The 24,391-nt window shown below is 35.8% G+C and overlaps 1 protein-coding gene across 1 annotated transcript in view; it reads left to right on the top strand.

Moving 5' to 3' along the window:
- Tmeff2 (transmembrane protein with EGF like and two follistatin like domains 2) overlaps nucleotides 1–24,391 on the top strand; it is a 226,520-nt gene that overhangs the window by 124,830 nt on the left and 77,299 nt on the right. The window contains exon 5 of the mRNA XM_020158141.2: nucleotides 220–316. Coding sequence (XP_020013730.1) covers nucleotides 220–316 — 97 coding nt within the window. The remainder of the gene's footprint in view (nucleotides 1–219; nucleotides 317–24,391) is intronic.

The following is a 24,391-nucleotide window of genomic DNA, read 5'->3' as shown; positions in this document are numbered from 1 at the left end:
CCTCTTGATAGTTGCTTTTTTCCTGCTTATAAAAAGCAGTTTTCACTCCATACCAATGGGTAGCATAGTACTATTAGAGTTATTCTCAACGTTCTTATGAAGCCCCACTAACAAATAGGCCCGCTGGGAAGTAACATCTTAAAAACAGATTTGCCTTAAAGTTTTGATATTATGCACACTTATCTGTATTTCCTTTGCTTATGTTTTTCTGTCCTACAGTCCCTGAAGGCTCTGGAGAAACCAGTCAAAAGGAGACATCCACCTGTGATATTTGCCAGTTTGGTGCAGAATGTGATGAAGATGCCGAGGATGTCTGGTGAGATGCTATTTTTAGTCTTTTAAACAAAATAATGCCATTGATTAATTTATTTTTATTTATCAGTCATTCTTCAGAGGAAGACATTGTCAGCATTTTTATTTCCTTCTAATTTCTGCATGGGGCTTGGGGTGGATTAAGGCTATAATAGCAACAAGGAATTTCTGGAGCTGGATTAAGAAATGGGCCACCCAGGCAGGCTGTGCAAGGTATTTCTTGATAAAATACACTAAAATATCATAAGGTCCCCTAAAATATTCAGTGTTATTACAGCTAGGGAAAAATCATATTTACTAGAGTATCTCAAGAAACATCATCAAGAAAAAATGAATGGCTGCTAAGTTTGTTCAAGCTACTATAATACCATATACTGGGTACCTGATAAACAACAGAAACTTATTTCTCACCATTCTAGAAGCAGGGAAGTTCCAAGATCCAAGCTTGAGCAGATTTAGTGTCTGGTGAGGGCCTGCTTTCTTGTGCACAGCCTTCATTTCACTGTTCCCTTACACAGTAGAAGGCACAAGAAAGCTCTCTGGGTTTCTTTTATAAGAATACTAATCCCAATCATGACGGCTGAGCCCTCATGACTTTATCAAACCCCCACTTCCCAATAGCATCCATCACCTTGAGGGTAAGAATTTTAACAAATAGATTCACACAAACCATAGAAACCATAGACGTTGCTGATATGATTTCTAAGATGTAGGTCTGAGTAACTTTGAGATTTATGATAGGGAGTATGCATGTATTTATAGTTGAACTGGTGACACTTAAGCAAAAAAAAAAAAATCTCTGGCTGCCCCACTAAGATCATCCTCTCCTTTCCTCCAAGTAATATTTGGCAACACTTTTGAAGATATATGAAACAAATAATCGATAATATCCATGACATTTAGCTTTCTATGGCATCCACATGTATTGGTCTTGGCCTGATCATATATCAAAGTAAATAATCTAAAATTAAGAGTGAGCCTTCTGTGTCATAATAGTGAAAAGATGCAGTCAGTCTCTCTTTTTCCTCCCCTTACCTTTCTTCTTCCTCTTCTTTCTCTTCCTCCTCCTATGAAATTCAATATGCAGATTACTTACTTAGAGCAGTTCACAATCATGGAAATCAAATTTTTGTGAGTAGAAGGAGGAATCCACCTATGGGAAATGAAGGAAACAGAGAAAATGCAGACAAGATAATTTTAGCAGGAGTGAAACAGCACTCACAATATCTCTTAATGCAAATTAAGGTGAACCTTCCATCTGAGAAAACTGGGGTACTTTCAGGTAAATTAAATAATTATCCATTCATAAAAGTAGCCATTAATAGCTTCTATTCCTGCCAAACACTTGTAGCAATTGGGCAGATAGGAGTTGCATTGTGGAGTCTAGCCACTTGCTTGAGGTAAACAGATGGATATATATTTTCTTAAGAACATCCAGGGCATCCTAATGGATGATAGATTTGTGATTCTCAAATGTGATAGATCATCAGAGTTACTTTTGGAAATCTTTAAGTTTACCAGTTCTTTAGTTCCACCCGAAACTTAATGGATCCAAATTTCAGAGAAGTGGGGCTTAAAAATTTATTCTTCTAAAACTCCTTACGTGAATACAAAAATACTGCTTTAAAATAAATGGCTAACTCAAAGAATCTTTGAATGCATCTGTAGTTCAAGCTTTCCTTTAGTAATGCCATGGGTCTCTTCTTCTAGTTTCTAATCTTTTTAACCATCATTTTTAAGCAACATAGTTTCATTATTCAAGTACAAATATTTATGACATGAGATTATAGTATCAGCTAAAATTATTGGCTGCACACTATGTGCTTCATTATTTATAAACATTTTTTCTCTGTTATTTTCAAAATAACCATAAGAGATAGGTTCTATTATTGGTTTATTTTACAAAGAGGAACCAAGAAGTTTCTAAGTAGCAAGGCCAAGAAAGAAATAAGGTGAAAGTAACCAAAAGGGTGGTGGCAGGACGAGTCAACCAAAGATGCAATTAAAATATACTTCTTTCCTGTCGTGTCTAGAATAATGAGATAGCCAAATTGCAGGCAGTGTATAAGCAGTGACTCCCAAGACCTGCAGGTTAGAGCTGGTGACCAGGAAGATGTTATGGCAGGCAGTGGGAAACCATCCAAGAAGCATACTTGTGGTATTCTTGAAAAAGTTCAGATAGATGGTGTGAAGGAAGTTCAAGGAGATATAGGCAAGACTGGTGGTATCAGAATGGTTCAGAAGTTGTCAATAGGGACCAAACATGGTATCTGAAGTTCAGAAAGAGAAGCTTAATTATAAAGGGTACAAGAAGAAGTATGAAAGCATAGCCTTAGTCATGGAGGAATTGGGTATCAGTCAGGAAAATGGATTAAGGACTGAAACAGGAAGGAGTAGATGGATATCCACTTAGTGGGAGAGCTATAAAAAGCCAAACCTTGGATAGGAAATGTGTAGCCTAAATCTAGGAAATAAATGACAAGATCAAAATGAAACCAGCAGCAAGACCAACTGGATGCTTGATCAACTGATGATCCAAGCTTTTGGCCAGGCTATCTTGTATGCCCTCAGCCTAGAGACAAGATTCATTCCAAATTTTGGAATAAGTCGGAACCTCCAGATGGGGGCTAAGTGGCCATAGCTGTGAAGATTAGATGGCTGCAGGGGCAGGGAGCCAAGAAGATCATTATACTTCCCAGGCAAGAATGAAAAGTTATTAACATTTAAGTAAAATGTATTTAAAATGCCCAATGTAAGCAATAAAGAATGGTGCCAAAATGAGTGCATTGATTTTCATTTACATAAGTACCTTTGTATGTTAACATATTGTATTTAGTTATGGCCATGAAGGGCAGATTGGAAACAGCTGAAGGACACAAGAATAAAGCAATAAATGAAATTAAATAGGCATGGAATGGAAGAGCCATAAAGTAAGATAGGAAGCAATTGGGGATTGATGTGAGTACAGTACTAGTCAACAGAATCTTCACTGCATCCAGTGAGCTTCAATACACTGTTGATTGTGAATGAAACCATTGCCAGATCCTCTTGAAAATATAAAAACTGCATGTGCTATGTGATAACAAAGAGCAAAACTCAGCATTCAATGTTACATTTTGCCTTTTACACCAGCTTAACCATAATTCTGTGCATACAAATTTCCTCAATCCTGCACTATGAAGTAATAGTGAGATATAAGTAAATATTAGTGAGAAATAATATTACTGTGTCTAAGAAATACACATAAAGGTGAAAAATAAATTCCTTATCTTTCTTTAACCCTACCCTAAGCAATTAATATTTTACATTTTGCCACAAGGGCTAAGTCTAGGTCCTCAAACATACTTGAAGACTTTTAAGGCGAGTATAAATATTTTGTTAGTATTAAGTCAGTGCAGTCAGCTGATCATCTTTTCATAGTTAGATGAGCTTTTGAGTTAAGGAGCAAGTCACACTTGAAATAGAAAAGAAACAAAATAAAAGTGATTGTGAAAAGGAGAGTTAAAAAAGAGAAAATAATAATTAGAGGGTGGCATTGATACACCATAATTCTAATGACATAACATTTAATGCTTTTATTTTGAAAAAACAGATGGCTATAATCTAATATAAGATTGAGTTTATGTTCCATGATTTCATTTCTAGGTTTTCTCTTGTCTTTTTCTTCTTATAGAAATATCAAGCCTGCAAAATCAGAATAGGTCAGGTATCTTAGAAGGAAAGACAACAAGATGATTGCTATAAAAGATTCTTCAGTTATAGATATTTACTTAAATGTAGGAAAGGATTAAGCTTCCAAGAGATATAGTTAAAATTCAGAAAAATGGATGGTCCATACTGCAGTATTTCCACTGTCATAACAAAGCCATCCTTTATTTAAGGTGGAAACACCTGAAACAGCTGCACAAAGGGACATGTGATGCCTGAAAGAGGTTGGGGGTAGGGAGAAGAACTTGAAAGAGTGTTTATATTCAGACTGACAAGAGTCAAAACTAACACATTTATACATCAAAGGGACTCTCAAGTACACCCTACCAACTGTACTTCATAAATAAAAAGAATGGCTTATAAATAAGATAAACATAATAAATTGATTCATTGTAAAGTAATAAAGCCCCATTTGATAGCACTGGGAATACCAACTCATGATTTCAACAAATATATCTGATACTTGGTTCATTTTAGAAACAGTTTTATCTTCCTTTAATTATCTCACCTGATAAATTATCTCAGTAAGTCCAAAGTAGGTCAGTAGTAACTCTTTGCTCTAGGAATTATTCCTTAAAAGTAATTAGCCTGGCACTTTCTGTTGGTCCTGTCAGTCAGAAGTAGTTCAGAGCCCATGGGTTGATACTTGATTTAATGTATTTTTTTTAAAAAAAAAGCAAGTTGAAAGCTGGTTGTGATCATAAGAATGGCTGGATTTGAAATTGGCTGTGTGCCTATATTTCCAGGGCATCAGAATAATCAAAGAAGGGAGCACAGGTGTAAGAGCAGATGCAGCCAGATGATAAAGGACATAAAGAGACAATTTAAATTATTATATGTCTCTGCTTTATACAAATGCTTTATAGCTGTTTATTCCTCTTTTAACTTTGCTTTTGCAGTATATCTACATGCCCACTCAGGCTCCATTAGCAAAATTATATTGGCTTAAATGCTATTAATTTCTCAGTAGTCATTCATTTTTGTCTCTGAAAGCATTAGTAATGTTTTCCAGTACTACAGTGCTTGTCCACAAATATATAACATCTTTGTGATCAACTGTAATGGTAAGAAAAGAGAGAGTTCACAAGAGAGAAAGACTAAGCATCTATTTTTCTTTTTTTTCACTAATGTTCATAAGTAAAATGGAGTGTAAGATTTGGCATTTCTTTTGTGAGTATCTCTCACAAAGCCCATTTAGTTTGAAGTCTTTAACATCCTGCTCTTTCGATCTGAGAAGGCTCCTTGTCACTAGGAAGACTCTGTTGTTGGCATCTTTCCTACCTTTAATGCATTTTGAACTGTGGAGACTCATGAATATTTGAAGCAGGGCAGTGGTCATGGATGATCCTTGGCAATGGATTTCACCACACATATAAGTAAATTAGACATTAGGTCCTGCTGACTTTAGTCCATTTGGGTTGCAACTTTGATAGGGAAAATTAAGACACCTCTGAGGAAAATACAGAAATTAATTTCTTTTAAAACTACTACTGGTTGAAAAATGAACAAAAAGACTGTGTTGCCAGTGGAAAGTTTCCTGTTGTTTTTACTTAGTAGAAAGAAGATCAGTTAGGATTGTACATGGTACAAAAGAAGGGGATGCTGATTCCCCACAAAATTTTAGCAAACTAAGAATCTATTCAGTCTTTCCTTTTTATTGATTTCCTTTGCTCTCTGACCTCAAAAACTGTAAATGAGGTAAACCAAAATTAGGGCTGGCTTCTAAGAAGAATTTACTCATGTAGACAATGAAAAAAATAGAGAATCTGAAGCTTTTGTTAAATGTATAAATGGCTTTTTTGAGAAGCCCATTTCAGTTCAAAGATTCCTGTGGTTGGAGTATTAGCTCCCTTGCCTCTTACCTTCATTTACCGTGAAAATAGTGGTTGTCACTTCTGAAACTTGCCATTGTGATTCTTATTTGTGTAGATGGGAGGGGTAAAGACTCTTCTTTTCCCTTCAATGCTTCCATTTGCCTAGAACATTTTTTAAGGAGAGGAGAAAATCAGCTCCTGATTTGGGAAAAAACAATTTCTTCCACTCTCATAATTTCAAAGGAAAAATGCTGATATTTACCAGCAAGGGAATGTTCAGTTATAAAAGTTTGAGTTTCATTTTATAGTTTGCATTTCTCCACCTACCTTGAAAAATCAGTTTATTTACCTAGATTTCATACAATGAAGTAAAATTTATTAATGTAATTATATACAGATTGAACTAGTATTTCTAGCATGATCTATATGATGGTCTATAGAAGACATTAAACAAAGCCCTGTGTCAACAAATGACTTATCACTGGACTCATGCTTCTTTCTGCAGTCAATGCCTCAAATGATACTTTGGATGATAAATTAATAAGGAAATTACAAATAAGCAATAGTCAATTAATAACAATTAACAACTAGCCCATCCTCTAAACAAGGAGAATTGTACTTCATGAAAAGTAACAAAAAAATTGAGATTTAAAAATGAACCATAGTCTTTAAAACCTTAGGTTTTCTGTGATACTAGCCTATTTCAGAAAGACTTTGATGTTCACCTAAATTCTAGAAAGTCTCTTGAATTTTTCTGTTTCTGTACTTCAGCTAGGCTAGCTATCACATGGTGATTAATAAGACACAATTGGAGTATAACAGCTACAAACCTAGATCTAGTGTAAAATGCCAAGAAACACAGAAATAAAAATTCTGAACTTTAATATATTTTATAATATTTAAGAAGGCCATGAAGTATTAATCATGTAACTTCTATTTTATGTGAAAATGATGAAATATTACATGATAACAGAAGAAAGGAAACAAACCTTTAACATATATTTGCTTCCTGCTACTGATAACTGTTCCCATTACTTGTTTCACTTCTACTTGTTTTTTTAAAAATCTCATTGTAGATCACTCCGCTAATGAAATGCTGTGCTCACTCATAAAAGTCTCATGCTTGATTTTTTTCTTGTGTTTCGGGGGCTACAATCTCTAGCACATTCTGAGTCAGTGATTCCTGTCCCTAGAATCAGGGCATTCATCTCCATAATCCAGTGTCCCAGTGTAACATTTTAGTCATGAAGATAAAAGCATGAATCTCAATGTGATTGTTAGAATATGACAGAATTTTAAAGTGTGCTTTCTATGTGTCAGATACCATCCTACATGTTATTAAGCCATTTAATTCTCACACCAATCTTATGAAATTCAGTACACTAATACTCTTGACTATATCAAAAAGAAAATTTAGGCCACACACAGAGAAGTTTATCAGGCTTCCCAAAGCCCAACAATAAGTAGAAGAGGCCCAATTTGAACCAGCCAGGCTGACCTCAGAAACAAGCTCTTAACTATTGTTAAAGGTCTCCTCATAAAATTAATAGCATAAATTGTGAGTATATTATGTATGTATGCAGATACATGTATATACTGTATATCTCTCATATATGCTATACATTTGGTGTAGAATTTCATGCCTTTTTTTGCCACTGGCGATTAAACTCAAGGCCTTGCATATGCTGGATGAGCGCTCTATCCCCTGAGCTACTGCCCCAGCCCTTTTGTTTTTATCTTGTTTTTGAGTTGAAGTCTCACACTACCTTGTGCCTGGACTGGCCACAAACTCCCTCCTGCCTCTAGCTCCCAAGTAGCTGGGATTACAGGTATGAACCATAAGGTCCAGCTGAATTTCATACTTCTTAATGAAATATAAAAGCAGACTTTAACTGTCTGTTCATGATACAGTCCATCACTAGCACATCTGTATTGTCTGTATCCATGAGGTTCTTACTAATAGGTACATACGCTTTCTTTCTTTTCACTTCTTCCCAAGATTATGTGGTTTTCATTTGTTTTTTGTAATGGTATATTAAATTATTATGTATAGGGAATATCCTCATTTTGGTTATATGTGTGCACAATTAGATGAACAGGTTTCTAGTCTTAAGATTTAAAACAGACAGACCTTCACCAAAACCTAATTTCTTAAAGCTTCAATTTGATGCACCTGTTTTGCAATAGCACTAGCAATCCTGATTATGGAACATGGAAAGACATTTATGCATTTAACCTAGTGACAAGTTTCAGATTACCTGATTCAGTAAAGAGGTATATAACACAGATTTTAGAGACTAGCCATGACAGCACACTTCCTTCTTCAGTCCTTGAATGCCACCATTGGCGTTTCAAAGGGTTATGAAAAGAGCACAGAATCAAGGAACTCAAGAGATAGGAATTGGGTTCTTTTGTCTTAGTACCTTTAGGAAGAGCTAGTGGGCTATGTGCCCATTCAAAGTGGCAAAGAAATGTATATTTTATCATAATGGTATATTTTGCTGAGAGTAGAAATTATTAGTGATGAGAAATAGAAAAAGAGAAAAGAATCACCAAATGAAGTGGAAAATAAATATGATCCATACATGAGTGAGTTTTCATCGCTATACTGTTGGCAATGTCTTGGCATGGTTACATGAAGATGGATTTTTACTTTTTTCTGATTGCAAAAGTTATACATATTTATCATAGAGATTTTGAAAACTATAGAAAAATGCCATCCCTATCCGAAATAGCCACTAAAATCTTGAAATATATTTTCCTCCCATGAATGTGTGGGAGGAAATTGTGTGTGGGGGTGGGTGTGTTTTAAGAAAATCTAATTGTACTTTGCACATTATCGCAGCCATCTCTCTAGAAAACTTAACCTTGAGGCTGAGATGTTTGATAGTTGTTAGGAATATTGTCACACATTTAGTAATGTTTTTATTTGAACTTAATTTCTGTGACATAAACTTTGTTCTTTTAGCATAAATTGAAAACTTCTCAACACACATTTGTTTGAGGATACTAGCCTGCCATTTGTAATCTAAAAAATTAACCAAACCTATATCCCCTCTAAGTCTGTGCTAGACAAACTTCTTGAATAACTCCAAGAAACTAGATAGTGTATGTACTGATAACATTTCTATTGTCTGTATCCAGAGTGTTCATAATAAATAGCTTTCTGAAGTATAAGCATTGTTTACTGAGAAACTGTCCTCCCAAAGGTGTATTAAGTTGGGTAAAAACTATTGCTGGTCTTCAGTGGTTTCCTTCCAAATATGATAAATTGCATATGTTGGCTCATCTAAGCAACAAACCAGTAAGCTGTCCTGAGTAGCCCATATCAGTCTATTCCAGACATTTTCCCCTATGAACAGAAGGTGGAATATCTAATAAGTGATTGAACAAATTGTAAAATTGTATGAAATACCCAATTGAAAAATCAATGCTGCTGAAGGTCTAAATGCTTATTAAAAGAAGGAAAATAAATAATGAAAACAAATATCTGATTTTTCTAGCCCCCAATGCAAAATAAAATTAATTGGGAGTAGTCTACTCATCCCTTTATCACTAAGCTATGAATTAGACATGAGAAATCAGGACAATGCACTTGGACAGATGACCATCTAAGGATTGTTTACGACAGTGCTTTTTTATTCATTGCTGCCTTTTCAAAGTCTTTGACATAGTAGTTCATTCTGTTCTCTAAGCTCATCCTAAAATGAACTCTCTACAATCAAAATTGTTTCATCTAGGGTAATAAAAGTGATATTAGCTCCCAACTAGCCATAAAGGCTTATAATCAGCAGATATTAGGAGACATATATCTGGAAGAAGAAGTGCACAGCAATTGATAAAATACAAAAATGAAATAAGGTATTACCTTCACATTAGCAAATATTAGTGACATATTTCTGAAATAAACATAGATACCTGCATAAATTTGGAACTTTAGGATAGTCAAATGTAAAATCAATGACAAAGAAATAAAAATAATATGTTTTATACCAGCATATGCTTTAATTATAATGAATATGATTTTCCTTCAGTAGAAAGTATGTTGATTTGGGGAAAAGAAAATACAACAAAACTTGGAAAGGGGTCAGAAATAAAGTACATTGATCACTATATCGGTGTATTAATCATGGTTTTTAAGAGAAATAGAACTATTAAATAGGTTAATTGATAGGTAAGGTAAATACATAGGTAGATAGAGAAGGTAATTTATTATAAGGAATTGGCTTATACAATTATGAAGGCTGAAAAGTTCAAGCTAGAGACCAGGAACAGATGATGGCACCGTTTTAGTCTGAGTAATAAAATGGGAAAATATTCTTGACCCTTATAGATCTTGTTTTTATAACTATATATATATATATATATATATATGGCTATAGTTGGTATTTATAACTATTTTCTTCCATTGTGTTTCCTTTGACTTCAGCAGGCACCTAACTGTTTGTGACTCTTTACCTGATAAGGTGACACAAACCATCATCCCTGAAAGTTGCCAGTCATTTGTCCATCTGTCTAGATTTGGTTATTGTATTATTACATTGTCCTTAATAACAGAGCATGGTACTACTAAGAGACTCTCCAAAGATTCTCTATTTCTCCATTGTACAGTAGTAGCCCTGATTCCCCATGGCAGCCAGTATCAGTCATACACCCTACACAGTAATTCCCTTCTTTGTTGATTCAGAGTCATGAGGTGACCAAAGAGCCCAGGCATAGTGACTTTCCATGGAATGGAGTCTTTGTTGTATTTCTTGAATGTAATCATTCTTTCCTTTGGAACCAAGACCTCTGGGCCAGCAGAGCATAAGGTTGCAAAGTCAGTAAGTAAAATCTTTGCTAGTGAGTAACCAGCGGTGATAGTGGGTTTTCTACTTCCCTTCCTCCCCTTGATTCCTGAACCAATAAATCTTGAATGTGGAAGAATCAGCTATAGCTACTGATTCAGTGCAAAGTATTACTACCTAACTGGCATTGCCAGTGAGTCATCAAAAGAATCTTTCATACTTCTGTCAAGCCAACTGCTCCTGAGTCATGGGAAACACAACCAGTGAATACCATGAGCATTGGACCAATTACCATACTTCTTTTGCTGTGAATTGAACTCCTTGGTCAGAAGCAATTTTGCATGGAATACCAAGACTGATAAGACAGTTTATGGATGGTGGTTTGGGGAGAGGCATTATGTGCAGAGAAGGGAAGTCCATATCTAGGGCATCTGTTTCAATAAGGAAAAAATGTTTCTCCTTTCATGAAAGAACAAGCCCAATATAATCCACCTGGCACCAGATAGCTGGCTAATCACCCCCAGGAATGATGCCATATTGGGGACTTGGTATTGGTCTCTGCTGGTGACAAATTAGGAACTCAGCTATGGCTATAGCTTGACTAGTCTTGGCAAATAGAAGTTTATATTACTGAGCCCAGTTGTAGCCTCCATCCCTGCCACCATGACCACTTTATCACCCCATTGGGCAATTAAAGGGTGGCTGGAGAAAGAGGCTGACTTTTATTCACAGAACACGTCTTAACCACTCAACTATTACAATCCTCCTTTGTTAAAATCACCCTTTGGTAACCATTCACATGGGACACAAATACCTTCACATTTTTGTCTATTGGGAGAGTTCTGCCTGTATACCTCTTCTTCATATTTCCTTATCACCAGTTTTTCTTTTTTTTTTTTTTTGAGTTCTAACTAGGTACAAAGTGAGATCCAACAAATTTATTCAAAAGAGGTTTTAAAACACAAAGTGGTTATTTAAAATGGCATATGCTGACTATGTAAGTCATTTGAATCAGATATTGTAGTAAGACTTGCTCCATAATTCTTTTGCATAATTCAATTCTTTGATGAAAATAATCCCCAAATAAAACATTTCTTTTTTTTTATTGTTTTATTATTCATATGTGCATACAAGGCTTGGGTCATTTCTCCCCCCTGCCCCCACCCCCTCTCTTACCACCCACTCTGCCCCCTCCCTCTCCCCCCTTACCCCCTCAATACCCAGCAGAAACTATTTTGCCCTTATTTCTAATTTTGTTGTAGAGAGAGTATAAGCAATAATAGGAAGGAACAAGGGTTTTTGCTGGTTGAAATAAGGATAGCTATACAGGGCATTGACTCACATTGATTTCCTGTGCGTGTGTGTTACCTTCTAGGTTAATTCTTTTTGATCTCACCTTTTCTCTAGTTCCTGGTCCCCTTTTCCTATTGGCCTCAGTTGCTTTTAAGGTATCTGCTTTAGTTTCTCTGCGTTAAGGGCAACAAATGCTAGCTAATTTTTTAGGTGTCTTACCTATCCTCACCCCTCCCTTGTGTGCTAAAGCTTTTATCATGTGCTCAAAGTCCAATCCCCTTGTTGTATCACCAGTTTTTCAATCAGGCTCTCTCTAAGTTCCTAACCATTGGCCAAACCTTAAGCCTTCTACCTTGAATTGATGTATAATCATATATTTTGACATTTCTTCTTCCAAAAAAAGTGAACAACCAGATGCACTGCTCAAAGTTCTGCCCACTGGGAGATTTCCCTTCACCACTCTCCTTCAGGAATGTTTCAGAAAGGAGCTATAATGCTACAGTTGTCCACTTTCTAGTGGTCCAGCTGTATATTATGGAGAATCATCTGTGTAACAGATCCAAGTCTTCTTTGCTTCTGTTAACTTGTCATACGAAGTTCTTCCATAAACCCAAAGGTCCAGGCTAGAATAGAGAAGGTAGTGAAGCAGGAATGGTAACCATGTCTTCTTTTCTGAAACTTACTTGTGCTTTCATATAATAGTTTCATGTAATAGTTTGATTTCGTATAAAGCACTCTGTGAAGTACTGTTGTACACACCAAACTGGATGACATGGTGGGAGAAATGACATTCATGATGGAAAGCTCAGGTTATATTTAACTTGGTGGCCTGAGGTTAAGTATTCAGTCTCCACGAAGGCCTACAGCAAACCAAGAGCTATTTCTCAAAAGGAGAATAGTTACCTGTAGAAAGTGTAAGGCTGTGATTCATCTGTAGGGGCCTACCACAGGTTTAAAACAGAATCTCTGTCTACCACCGACACTTCAAGCAGCATTGGATCTGCTAGGTCATATGGCAGAACAGCTTACATGGCAGCCCAAGCCTTTTTTTTTATTCTGGGCCTCACTCAAACCTAGCAGCTTCTCAGGGCACTAGGTAAATGGACAAGAGTAACAGGCACTAATGAGAAATACGTTGTCTTCAAACTTCAAAGAAGTCAACTAGGCATTGTGCCTCTTTTTTGATTGTAGGAGGGGCAGATGCAACAATTTATTCTTCACATTGGAAAAGGCAGCTCAACACATCCCACATCATTATACCTCTAGACATTTCACTGAAATTTCCTGAATTTTTGTCAGACACCCAGAATCATGTTTCACCAAATGTCTCGATATCTGTCAAATTAACACATAATTTTATCCATCACCATCTATATCTGACACTTTTGTATAAATCTATTATATATTTAATGGACATACTATGCTACATTTTATAGCTGAATTCAAATTCTTGTAACTACTTTCTTGCAATTATGTTGGAGAAAGTATTTGTCTTTTGAAGTATGTATGTCATGAAAGAAAAGCCAGAAGAAAACTTACTAACATTTTAAGAACTGTATACATTTCAAACTACGTTCTCCTCTCTTGTGATTTCTGACATGTCTGTGGTAGATGATCCTCACTTGGAACATAAATACACAAAGCCTATGAATGGTTAAGAATGATCAACATGCGTAAAAAGGAAGGGTTTGAATGATTTTTGCCATAATTTCATCAAAACTACTAGGTATATTTTTGTGTGTGTGTATGTGTGTGTGTGTGTGTGTGTGTGTGTGTGTGTGTGTGTGAGAGAGAGAGAGAGAGAGAGAGAGAGAGAGAGAGAGAAAGTACACTAATGAAACTCAGTGGAAAGACCATTGAACGAGGACTTCAGAGAGCTAAAACTGAACCACTGAACCTTGGATAAAATCACATCATTTCTCTTATTACCTGTGGTTTTCATATGCAAATATATATATACACATATATGCTTGTACTTATCCAGAGATACAAACAGTTCATGTAAAATCTACCAAAGCATGCAGTACAATAATTTTAGTGTACAAACTTGTACAACCATCAACAAAATTTATTTTCATCATTCTAAAAAGTAACTTGTACACATTGGTACACACCCCATTTGTTCCTAAATTTACCTCCTCCAGCACAAAGCAACTACTAATCTACTCTGTCTCTATAAACATGTCTATTCTGAATGTTTCATGTAAGTAGAGTCATTCAGTATGTGATCTTTTGTGACTAGCTTATTCCATCTAACATGACATCCTTTTTGGAACCTGTCTAAGTACTTTATTCTTTTGAGTAAAAAAAAAATTTCCTAATGCATTGATGTGACTGCTGTATTTGGGTTATCTGTTCATCACTTGATGAGCACTTGGTTGTTTCCAATTTATGGGTGTGATGAACAATGCTATTAGGGACATTTCTGTACACATTTTTGTGTGGACATGTTTTAGTTCTCTTGGGAGTAGAATTCGTATGTAATTCTATGTTTAACTTTTTGAGGAATTGACAGACTATTTTCTAAAGTGACTCTATCACTTACATTACCAGTGGTAGTATATTAGTCTCCATATCCTTGGCTATGTTTGTCATGATCCATCTTTTTTGAATTATAATTCTAGTGTGTATGATTTTGATTTTGATGTGCATTTTCCAAGATGGCTTATGATATTGGGTCTCTTTTTATGTATAGGTTGGCATTTGTATGTCTTCAAGGGGGAGATATTTATTTTATCCTTTGTGCATTTTTAAATTGAGTTGTCTGTTTATTACTGACTTGAAGAGTTTTTAAGATATTACTCTAGATACAAATCCTTTATCAGATACAGGATTTGAAAATAGTTCCTCCATTTTATGGAGCTGTCTTTTCACTGTTTTGAAGGCATATTTGGAAATACAAGGGTTTTTATTTTGATAAGCTCTAATTTATCTTTTGTCACTAGTGTTGTCATACTAAGAAAGTGTTACTTAACTGAAGGCCACAAAGATTTACTCCTACGTTTTCACTTAAGTAGTTTATAGTTTTAGTTTATAATTATATGTATGATCCATTTTGAGTTAGTATTTCTGTGTTGAGTGAGTAAGAACTCTAAAATTATTTCTTGCATGTGGATCTGATTGCTCCAGAACCATTTGCTGAAATGATTGTTCTTTCCCTCATTGAGTTTTCTTGTCCCCCTTGTTGAAATCAATTAACCCTTGGTATAAGGATTTATTTCTGTAGCCTCATTCTATTCCAGTGATCTATATGTTTATTCTTATGCAGAACTGAGCTCTGTTTTCTCATAGGAAAGGAGGGTGTCAGTCTATATGATATTGACATTGTCTACAACAGGAGTAAGAACTACTGTTAGCTAAAAGCACTGCCCCCAAGGCATCACAAGTGCTCCCACTGTCATTGTTCTGCTTTCCTTTTTGGCCTAATATTTCCACCAAATCATTTTTTCATTAGAAACCAAGATAAATAAATGGCCAATGTATTATTAGTCACTTCTTAATTATCGGTAATCTTAGCCAGAGATTAGGCAGAACATCTAACATATCTAATATGAGCCTTTAGAACTATAACTTCCACATACAGATAGCACATAAAGCAGTTGTTGGGGAAAAATAATTTGTTTATGTAGCAGACTAAGAAAGAGTGCCATGGGTCCTGAGATGCTCCTAGGATATTGCTTACTGAACTGTTCTCTGGTTTATTTCAAACCTTCTATGAACCACTGGATATTAGATTATTTGGTTTGTGACAGTATCATTTCCTTGCATAGTTTTTCCACTACTCATACTTTATTTTACTCTAAGAATAAACATATGCTTATACTATAAGTAGTAAAACATCAGAAAAGTTTGATCTGATCAAATTTTGTTTTGGTTTTGGTGGTACTGGCATTGGAACTCATAGCCTCATACTTGCTAGGCAGGTACTCTACCACTTGAGGTACTCCACCATCCAGATTTTATGTTTTACATTGGGTTTTTTCGGGGTAGGGTCTCAAGAACTGTTTGTCCAGGCTAGCCTCTAACCACAATCTTCCTGATCTCTGCTTCTTGAGTGGCTAGAAATAAAGGTGTGAGCCACTTGTGTGGCTTGACCTGATCAAATTTTTATGATAAAGATGTAGGGGAGTTTTACAGGTGTAGAAAAGGGAAGAAGTTTCTAGGGAGAATCAGAAAAAAAATACACAATTTAACCTATGTGAATTCATATACACCATCTTATCACTACAGAAACATTAGGTATTATATTCCTCCATGTATAAGAGGGATGAATACAAGTTTCAAAGACATGAACAACATGTTCAGTGTATGTTGCTAGGTTAAGACAGACCTTGAGTTCAATCTCACCTTTTTCTAATTGCAAGGTCCATGTCCTTTCCATTGCATAATGCTAAAGTGTAGATATCAAGGTAGAATTAAGACAGTGCAACTGCCCTTTCGGAAGAAAGAATAGTCTATGTTTAGTATGAATGTAGTACCTGGAGAGTTAGAAAAGTACAAGAAACCAAATGAAGAAAGTCTTGGTTATAAAGTATATTTGTTAGGGTAAAATATATTTGTTAAGGCTAAATGCTATAACAGAACTAAATGCTCACAGATATAACACAAACACATGCTTTTTTTCTTTTTTTCTTTTTTTGCTCTTACTACAGTTCAGGGCATATGTTCCAAATCAGGCAGCCTAATACATGGTCAGGCAGCCTGACATAAGGCCAGGGCACTTTCAACATCATAAGCTTGGCTTTTCTTAAATTATTGGGGTTCTATTCATTCATTCAATAGAAAGCAAAGGAGAAGAACAGATCTTAAAGGATCAGCTCGTCTTTGAAGTGACATTCTGCATTTCCACCCACATTCCACTGGCCATCACATTCACTAGATAGTAAAAGTGTAATTAAAGAGAAAGACCTCAATAATGAGGTTTGCTAATGGTCCCTGAAAGAGAGATTACAGTTTAGGAAGCTCTGCAATATCAGGAGATATTTATTTAGTATGTATCATAGGTCATGCTCTATACAGTGTAAAACACAGACCAAATTCTCTCCTCTTTAAAGAGCTTATATCCTGAGAAAGGGAGGGGTACAAGAATAGGCAATAACCAAATGAACAAACAAGATGCTTTCAGATAATATGTTTTAAAAAGAAAAATAGTTCTGAAAAATAGGGTTCCGGGAGAGGAGGATACAATTTGAGCTTACATATTTGGGGAATATCTCTCTTGGATTTCTATTTGAGTGGACTGTCCCAAATCTACTGTGCAGAGATCTGTACAAACAAAATTCTGAGCAAAAAGAACCTCTGGTCCAACTCAGTAGAGTGAGGATGAGCCTGATGTTTGAAGGAACAGAAAGGTCAGTGTGTCTGCAGCCCAGATAATATAAAAGAGGGTCTTAGCTGAAGTTAAAAAGAGTCAGGTCATGAAGGTTCTAGGAAGCCTTAATGAGGAGACTCAATTTGATTTTAGAAATACTGAGAAATCTCCAAATGTCCTATTCTGGAAGTGATATGATTTAATCCTTCCCACCCTATGCCTTTCAGGCCACTCCAAAACAATACCATTTTCCTCTCCACTCATGTTCCAGAGGATTTTCCCTTGCGTCAGTCACATCAATATGTAGTTACCTCAAAGTGTGGTATGTGATCTCCTTATTGACACTGGAATGTAACCTCCTGGAGAGCAGACTTCTATTTAATTTGTGGCTTCCTCAGAGACAAGCACAGTTCCAAGAAAGCACTTAGGTTCTCAGTAAGTGCATGAATAAATTAATGAATAAAAGAATGAAAATAGTGAAAGAAATAGAGCCGTATCTCCCTGTGTTTAAAGTGTGCAACACACTTTCACTTTCACTGTGTCATTTCATCTACATTAGTACACTGCGTTCATGGGGAGGAAAGAATCTGGTATCTGTAAAATTGTAAGAAGCAAGAAATAAGAGGGCAAATCAAAGAGAAATGAAGACTGCCTCTGAGCCCTGGAAACAATAATGGGACAACTTTAGAAATAGAGGAAGAGGAGGTTGAGTTGATTTGGAGTAGAGGAGGGTGTTGGTGAGAAAAAATTTTGTCTGATTCAACTGATAAAAGTCAGAAACAAGTGGAATGCTCAGTGGGCAAATAAGTAAAGGTTAAGTTGTGTGATGCAGACTGAAAAGACTGCAAGAGTTCAGAATAATCTAATAAAGAAAATGAATTTGAGGCTGAGGAATGAGAACAGACACTGAGGTAGCAAAAACCTACTCTGCTGGGGAAAATGACACATGATATTTACTGAAAATAATAGTATATTGTAGAGAAAGGGCAAATAAGTTATAGGAACTAGAAAGACATCCAAATACATTAATTTAGAAACAAGATATTAGAAATAAGGGCTGGGGTGCAGCTCAAATTGTAGTGCACTTGCCTAGCAACCACAAGGACATGAGTTCCACAAAGGCAAAAAATATTAGAAATAAACCAAAGGAAAAAAACACTGAGCTGCTAACTCCATTTGTTTAATTGAAATACCAAATTATTGCCTTTCTGCTCACTAAGTATTTCTGATCTCCCACCTACAGAGTAGGAGAAATAGGGCCTGGCTTTTTGTGGATGGGGACGTTCAATTGTCTAGGTCAAGACTGTGACCTGTGGCTGAATATTTGATTGCCAATACAAGAATCTACAAATCTTTTTTCCTTTCTGTCGCATAGTAGCCAACAGTGTTCAAATAGTTGACTGATCCATCATCTTGGAGTAAGAGGGCTATATACAGTATGAAAAAGAAAAAGATCTTTGCTATTTTAAACCACTGAGATATTTGGAGTGTTTCTTACTGTGACATAACATCTTTCCTTACTGATGAACTCAGCACTGGTGGTAAGTAGGGATGAATAGCAATGAATTGAGACTCACTCCTAGGGTAGGACATAGCAGGGCAAATTGAAGATGATTTAAGAAGGAAGAAACATAAAGTTGACAAATTGTACTTGCCAACCTTCTATCACACTTATCCCCAAAGGCCTTGATGTGGAACTACCATGGAAACTTCATTGCCCCTTCCTGGATTAACCTACATACATGTTCCGCCTGGTGAAATGTAGGATGGGCCGTCTCCTTCAGGAAAGCTGGTGTCCTCCTCAGATGGGCCAGCTATATTGCACTCTCCTTCCTCACAACTAATGCAAATTAGGTTGACTAGCCCAAGGATCTGAATTAGAGAGGACGGTGAGTAGTGCTTCTAGGTCTCCAGTGCCACAATGCCCACAACACAGGGGGTGAAAAAAAAAAGAACTGGAAAAAAATCACAACCAAAAGCATAAAGTAGGACAACAATTTATAAACAGGAGAGAGCAAAATGCTTGATTGGGTTGTGACAAGAAGGATATATTTAGGAAGATAAAACAAGCTTACAAGAATAAAGCAGAAATTGATCTTCCATATGGGGCCTACCAATGTAGAGATTACTAAAATAAAAGAGAACAAAAAAAAAAAGTAAATCCATTTTTGTTCCAATAATGTGCAATATATTAGTGATTTTCCCCCATGGAGATGAGATGAGGAGAGTGGAAAGAAAATAAAATGAGTACTTTTTTTAGCTCAATCTTTGATGACTTGTAGAAACCTAAGTCTAATTTTAGAAACTATACTTACAACTATATTTGAGATAATTATTTTAATTTTTAAATGGAATTTTCAGTTTCATTGTGAACTTTAAATACAAAATACACCACCAATCTTTATATTTCAAGTTCAAAAACCATGGCTTTTTTTTTCCATTTTAAAAGTAGACAAGGCAAAATTAGTAAAATTAATTCTCTTAGGAAAGTTTGTTTCAAGAAGAGACATTTCACTGCCTAACAAAAAGGCCCTGCCATAGTAGGCTATCAATTTATGATTGAATGGAACCTAAATCCCAGAAACTTGCTCATACTGTGTCAAAGTCTAAATCTAAAAAGTCTGCCTCACTTATTCATTGGCCATAAGCCAAGAGCTCAAGTCTTGTTGGCTATTTTTAATAAGGAAAGATATACTTGGATAGGTGGGTGGGTGGGTGGATAGATGGATGGATGGACAGATGGCATATGGATTTTTTTATTCATGTAACAAGGCAGCTTGATATCTTGGGAGAGTCCAGGTTTTATGTGAAACTGGAACAAAGGGTCTTCTGCTAACATCAGTTTAATATAGAACTGAGATACAGAAGTCAATTTTGGTGTTGTCACTTACTTTTGTGTAGCTTTAGGCAAGTTCTGTAACCTTTCTTAGTCACAGGGTTTCTATCCATATGAGAAGAATTTGAATATCTATATTTTGAAATCGGTAGGAAGATACCTAAGAACTATTATTATTAGCCTCAGTTTTCTTTGAATTTGTTTTGTTTTGTTTATTTATTTACATGTGCATACATTGTTTGGGTCATTTCTCCACCCTGGCCCCCTCCCCCACTCTTGCCCCACTCCCCTCCTCAGTTTCAGGCAGGTCCCTTTCTGACCTTATCACTGATTTTGTTGAAGAAAGGACATATGCATAATAAGAAAGACAAAGCGTTTTTGCTAGTTGAGTTAAGGATAGCTATACAGAGAGATTCCTACTATTGCTTTCATGTTGAATTTGTTTTTAAAAGTTGTATCTCAAATACTTACGTGCTTCTCTTAGCCTCCATCTTTTTTTTTCTTTTTTTAAGGTGCTGGGGATTGAACCCAGAGCCTCACACATGCTAGACAATGAACTACCACTGAGCTGCATCTCTGGCCCTTTGTCTAATTCTTAATCTTTTATTCTTCAGACTGTTATTTAGAGGAATGTCATTTGTTCTGTCATTATTGGTGACCTGTATGATGGTATCCTAACTAACCACAGAAATTCTTCTTAAGTCTCCAAAGCAGCCATTTAAATAGGTCTCACATGTTCACATTATTACATGGGTCTGGGGGGAGCAGTGAAATTGTTTGGAATAGTGAAAAGAAAATTAATGTTTGATGTTTTTATACTTCAAATTGTAGTGTCAATATTAAATAATGAAGTATTTAAAGCAAGAAAAATCATACCATATCTGAACTCTTAGGAAAGTTATTTTGTTGTTGTTATTAGAGAAAAACATTTAATTTATAGTATAAAGTAAAGGTCAATTGTTCACACTACAAAGGTGATTTTGTTTCCTACTTAAGAGGACCCTACAGTTACTATTCTTTTGCTGGGGCTGAAAGGGCTCTGTGATACCTCCCACCACTGACGTGGCACATGGCTAATGAGTGGAGGGTGGAATCTGAAGGTAGGAGATCTGGCTCCAGAGCCCAGGCTTCCTGTCACTTTACTGAATTGCCTCTCAAATGACCATAATGTGTTAAATCTGGCTGTGTGTGATCTTGGAGATTATATCGTGTAGTCTCTTTGTATTACTGCTTTAAAATGTGAAGCAGAGAGAAGTTAAATGATCTGCCCAAGGTTATATACTTCCATCTTTTCCTCAACATAATAACATACTCTCGAAACTCATTTCTAAGATTTATACAAACTAATGGTAAAGTCATGACATTTTTTAATTGAATGCTCAATAAAATAATCATTTTCATCTTGTTTTCCATCTCAGGTCCATGAGTGAAATGTAAAAATGTGTTGCAAAGCCAAAAGAGTTCTTATCTCCACTAATAGCCTGCTTTTTCATAGAAAGAAGAAAAGCATCCTTAGGCTGAATCTGTTTTAAATAAAATAAGTGTGAGTTCGTTTTCTTTGTGAAGTGTGTCTGTGAGGCATTAAGGAAAAAGATGTCATGACCAACCTTTTATGTCATGTAACTTTATCATACAGCCAATTTATGACTTCAAGAGAAGTATAATCTTCCCACCTTGCTAATGTCATATATTTTATAAGGTCCTCCAGGTCACTTCACTGTGGTTCTAGGTAGGGCCACAGTGCTTTGTCTTTTCAGTAGAACAATTTATTTTTAGCAGTTAAAATTTTTATTGCTCAGTCTTTTACTTTTGCTTTACTCAGATGTTAGAGATGTTTAAAGGATGCGTATGATCTGAATGATCTAATTTCAAAGACAAGAATTATTTTCCTTGAAAGATTAAAAGGGGTTCATGTTTACCTTTTACAAAGCCTGAACACAAAAAAGACTGTATCATTTTCCGTAAAAACTGCATCTAATGGCTGAAGATAAGTTAAAATTGTATCCATTGGATAGAATCTCTATTAATGTTTCTGCTGGGTTTACCCTGCTGTTTTGCATAAAGGCCCAGCTCTCTCACTAACTCTGTGTTCTTTGGTTGAGTTATCCAAAGTTTCTGAACCTCAGCTTCTCTACCAGTAAATTGGAGACGTTACAGTCCCAACCCACAAGATTTTTTACAGGGTCAAATGCTATATTTATATAGTACTACGACAGTCCTTGATACTTAGTAAACTTCTGATGTTATCTTTGTGAATTCAGCATTTAATCACAATTCATTTACCTAGTCCCAAGGCTTCAGTTTTTACTTTTAAACATATTAAGGACAGATATTTTTGCAGCCATGACTCTCATATTCTGAATATTCATTGGTTCACTTAACACATATTAACTGAGTATCTATTAAGTGTCAGGTATAATACCCAGCACCGACTTTAAAGAAGGGCAAAAAACAAGAGAAGAAGCTTCATTGTTGATTTTAAAAAGTATAATAATTAAGTAAATACATTAGTTTAATAGAAATAAGAGATCAGGTAAAAAAGAATGTATAAAACATAGGACTTATTAGGACATATTGAAGAAGAGAATTAAAGAAGCAGGTCATGAATACTTAGTTTTAGATAGGGTGACAAAGGAAGGCTTCCCAAGGAGACAAAAATTTATTAAAATGTTAACATTAGGAAGCATGGATACCATATCAGTTCTGACCTAGATCATGATGAACATTTAATGAGCACTAACCATGTACCATGTATATTAAGTGTATCCTTCTTCACTCCATGTGTCCAAATTTGATCCATCCTCTTACTCTCCTCCCCAAATCTATTAATTTGCAGTGTTTCTGGTGCCACCATTCTGTTCTTCTAGTCACCCAAGTAGGCAATTAACCACGGCTTGGCTGATGTTTGCTTCCTTTCCCCTGTCTACACACCAGGGTTCCTCAACTATGATGCCAAGTCTTAAAAATTATTTTACAATCCTTTCACATCAGTTCTTTTTGTTTCTGTTGCTGCCATGGTACCTTTACCTTCACCAGTCTGGTGCTCAGCCCAGATTCATAGACATCAATGGACTTATCAGCTCACAGTCACAATATCTTCAACAATGTTCTCTCTGAATCAAAATATCTTAAACAATAGGTTGGGCAGTTCCAGGACACATTAATTAAATGAATCAACAATATCCAGGCTCAGGTTCAGCCCACTCAGGTCCCTGAGGCCTTCTCACATTGAAGCAAAATGACCGAAGGAGACTGGTAGCACAGCATTCAAAAGCAGGAAGGAGCAAGGCCTGTGTCTTAAAGAAAACTTCTGACTGCTTATCATCACCTACTACAGTTGACTTCTTTTCATTGCTATTCTTGTGCTACATATATGTGCTCATCACAACTAGAGGAAATGGGAAGACCACTCAACATTTTTCCCCTCCCTATATCTGAGCAGAATCAAAGATTCTTGAGCAGAAAAGACAGGAAGCAGACTGCCAAAGCCTCTACTGAATAAACTACTGAGTATGATATCCAAGCCTTTGAGAGAAACTTTTTCCTTTTACACTGTTGGTTAGCCTACTTGTGCCCCAAACTCTTATCTCCATGCCCTAGATCAGTTGATCTCAATGTGTAGTCCAGGGACTAAGGTATTAGTTGACTTTTCATTCTCCTTCTCATGCAAAGGCTAGTTGATATGTATTATTCAACAGATTCAATGCAGAAAGTGGTATTAGAATCCAGCTTTCTTCTATTAAGTTAAACATTAAAGAAATCTTCAAAAATATACAAACTGGCATTCTTTTCAGTAAGTTTATTTTTAGAAAATATGTTCATTTTTATAAAAATGTATTATCTATGTCAACATGTAATGGAATATTATTGTTTGTAAATGAATAAGCAAGTACAAAAATTTTAATGCCTCAGTTTTAATTTCTCATATGATAAGTATTGACTGGCGTAATGTACTTAAAAGCTTTTTGGGGTCCTTGATAATTTTTAAGGCTCTAAAGGATGGCTTTAAGCAAATTGGTTGAGAAACATTGCCTTAGCCTAGATTACACAGCATCCTCTACATACAATGCCATTTCCTGCAAAACTAAATGCTTATCCAAAAAGACCTTGGAAATAAGTTCTTATTCTGAATCCCAGTATGTCAGCTTTCTATTGTTGCATGACAAATCATCCTACAATTTAAGAGCTTATAACAATAAAATTTATCACCTCACAATTTCTGTAAGTCAGGAGTCAGGGCATGGCAACTTGCTTTCCTCCCTTCTCCCAACCCTGAAAAAGAGCTACAGGAAGGGAAGAGCAGAGTTGACACAGACAGGAAAAGAAAAGA

This window comes from Castor canadensis, chromosome 4, assembly GCF_047511655.1.
Source record: "Castor canadensis chromosome 4, mCasCan1.hap1v2, whole genome shotgun sequence".
Lineage (NCBI taxonomy): Eukaryota > Metazoa > Chordata > Mammalia > Rodentia > Castoridae > Castor > Castor canadensis.
The sequence above is the reverse complement of the archived record's forward strand: the minus strand, read 5'-3'. Positions and strand labels throughout refer to the sequence as shown.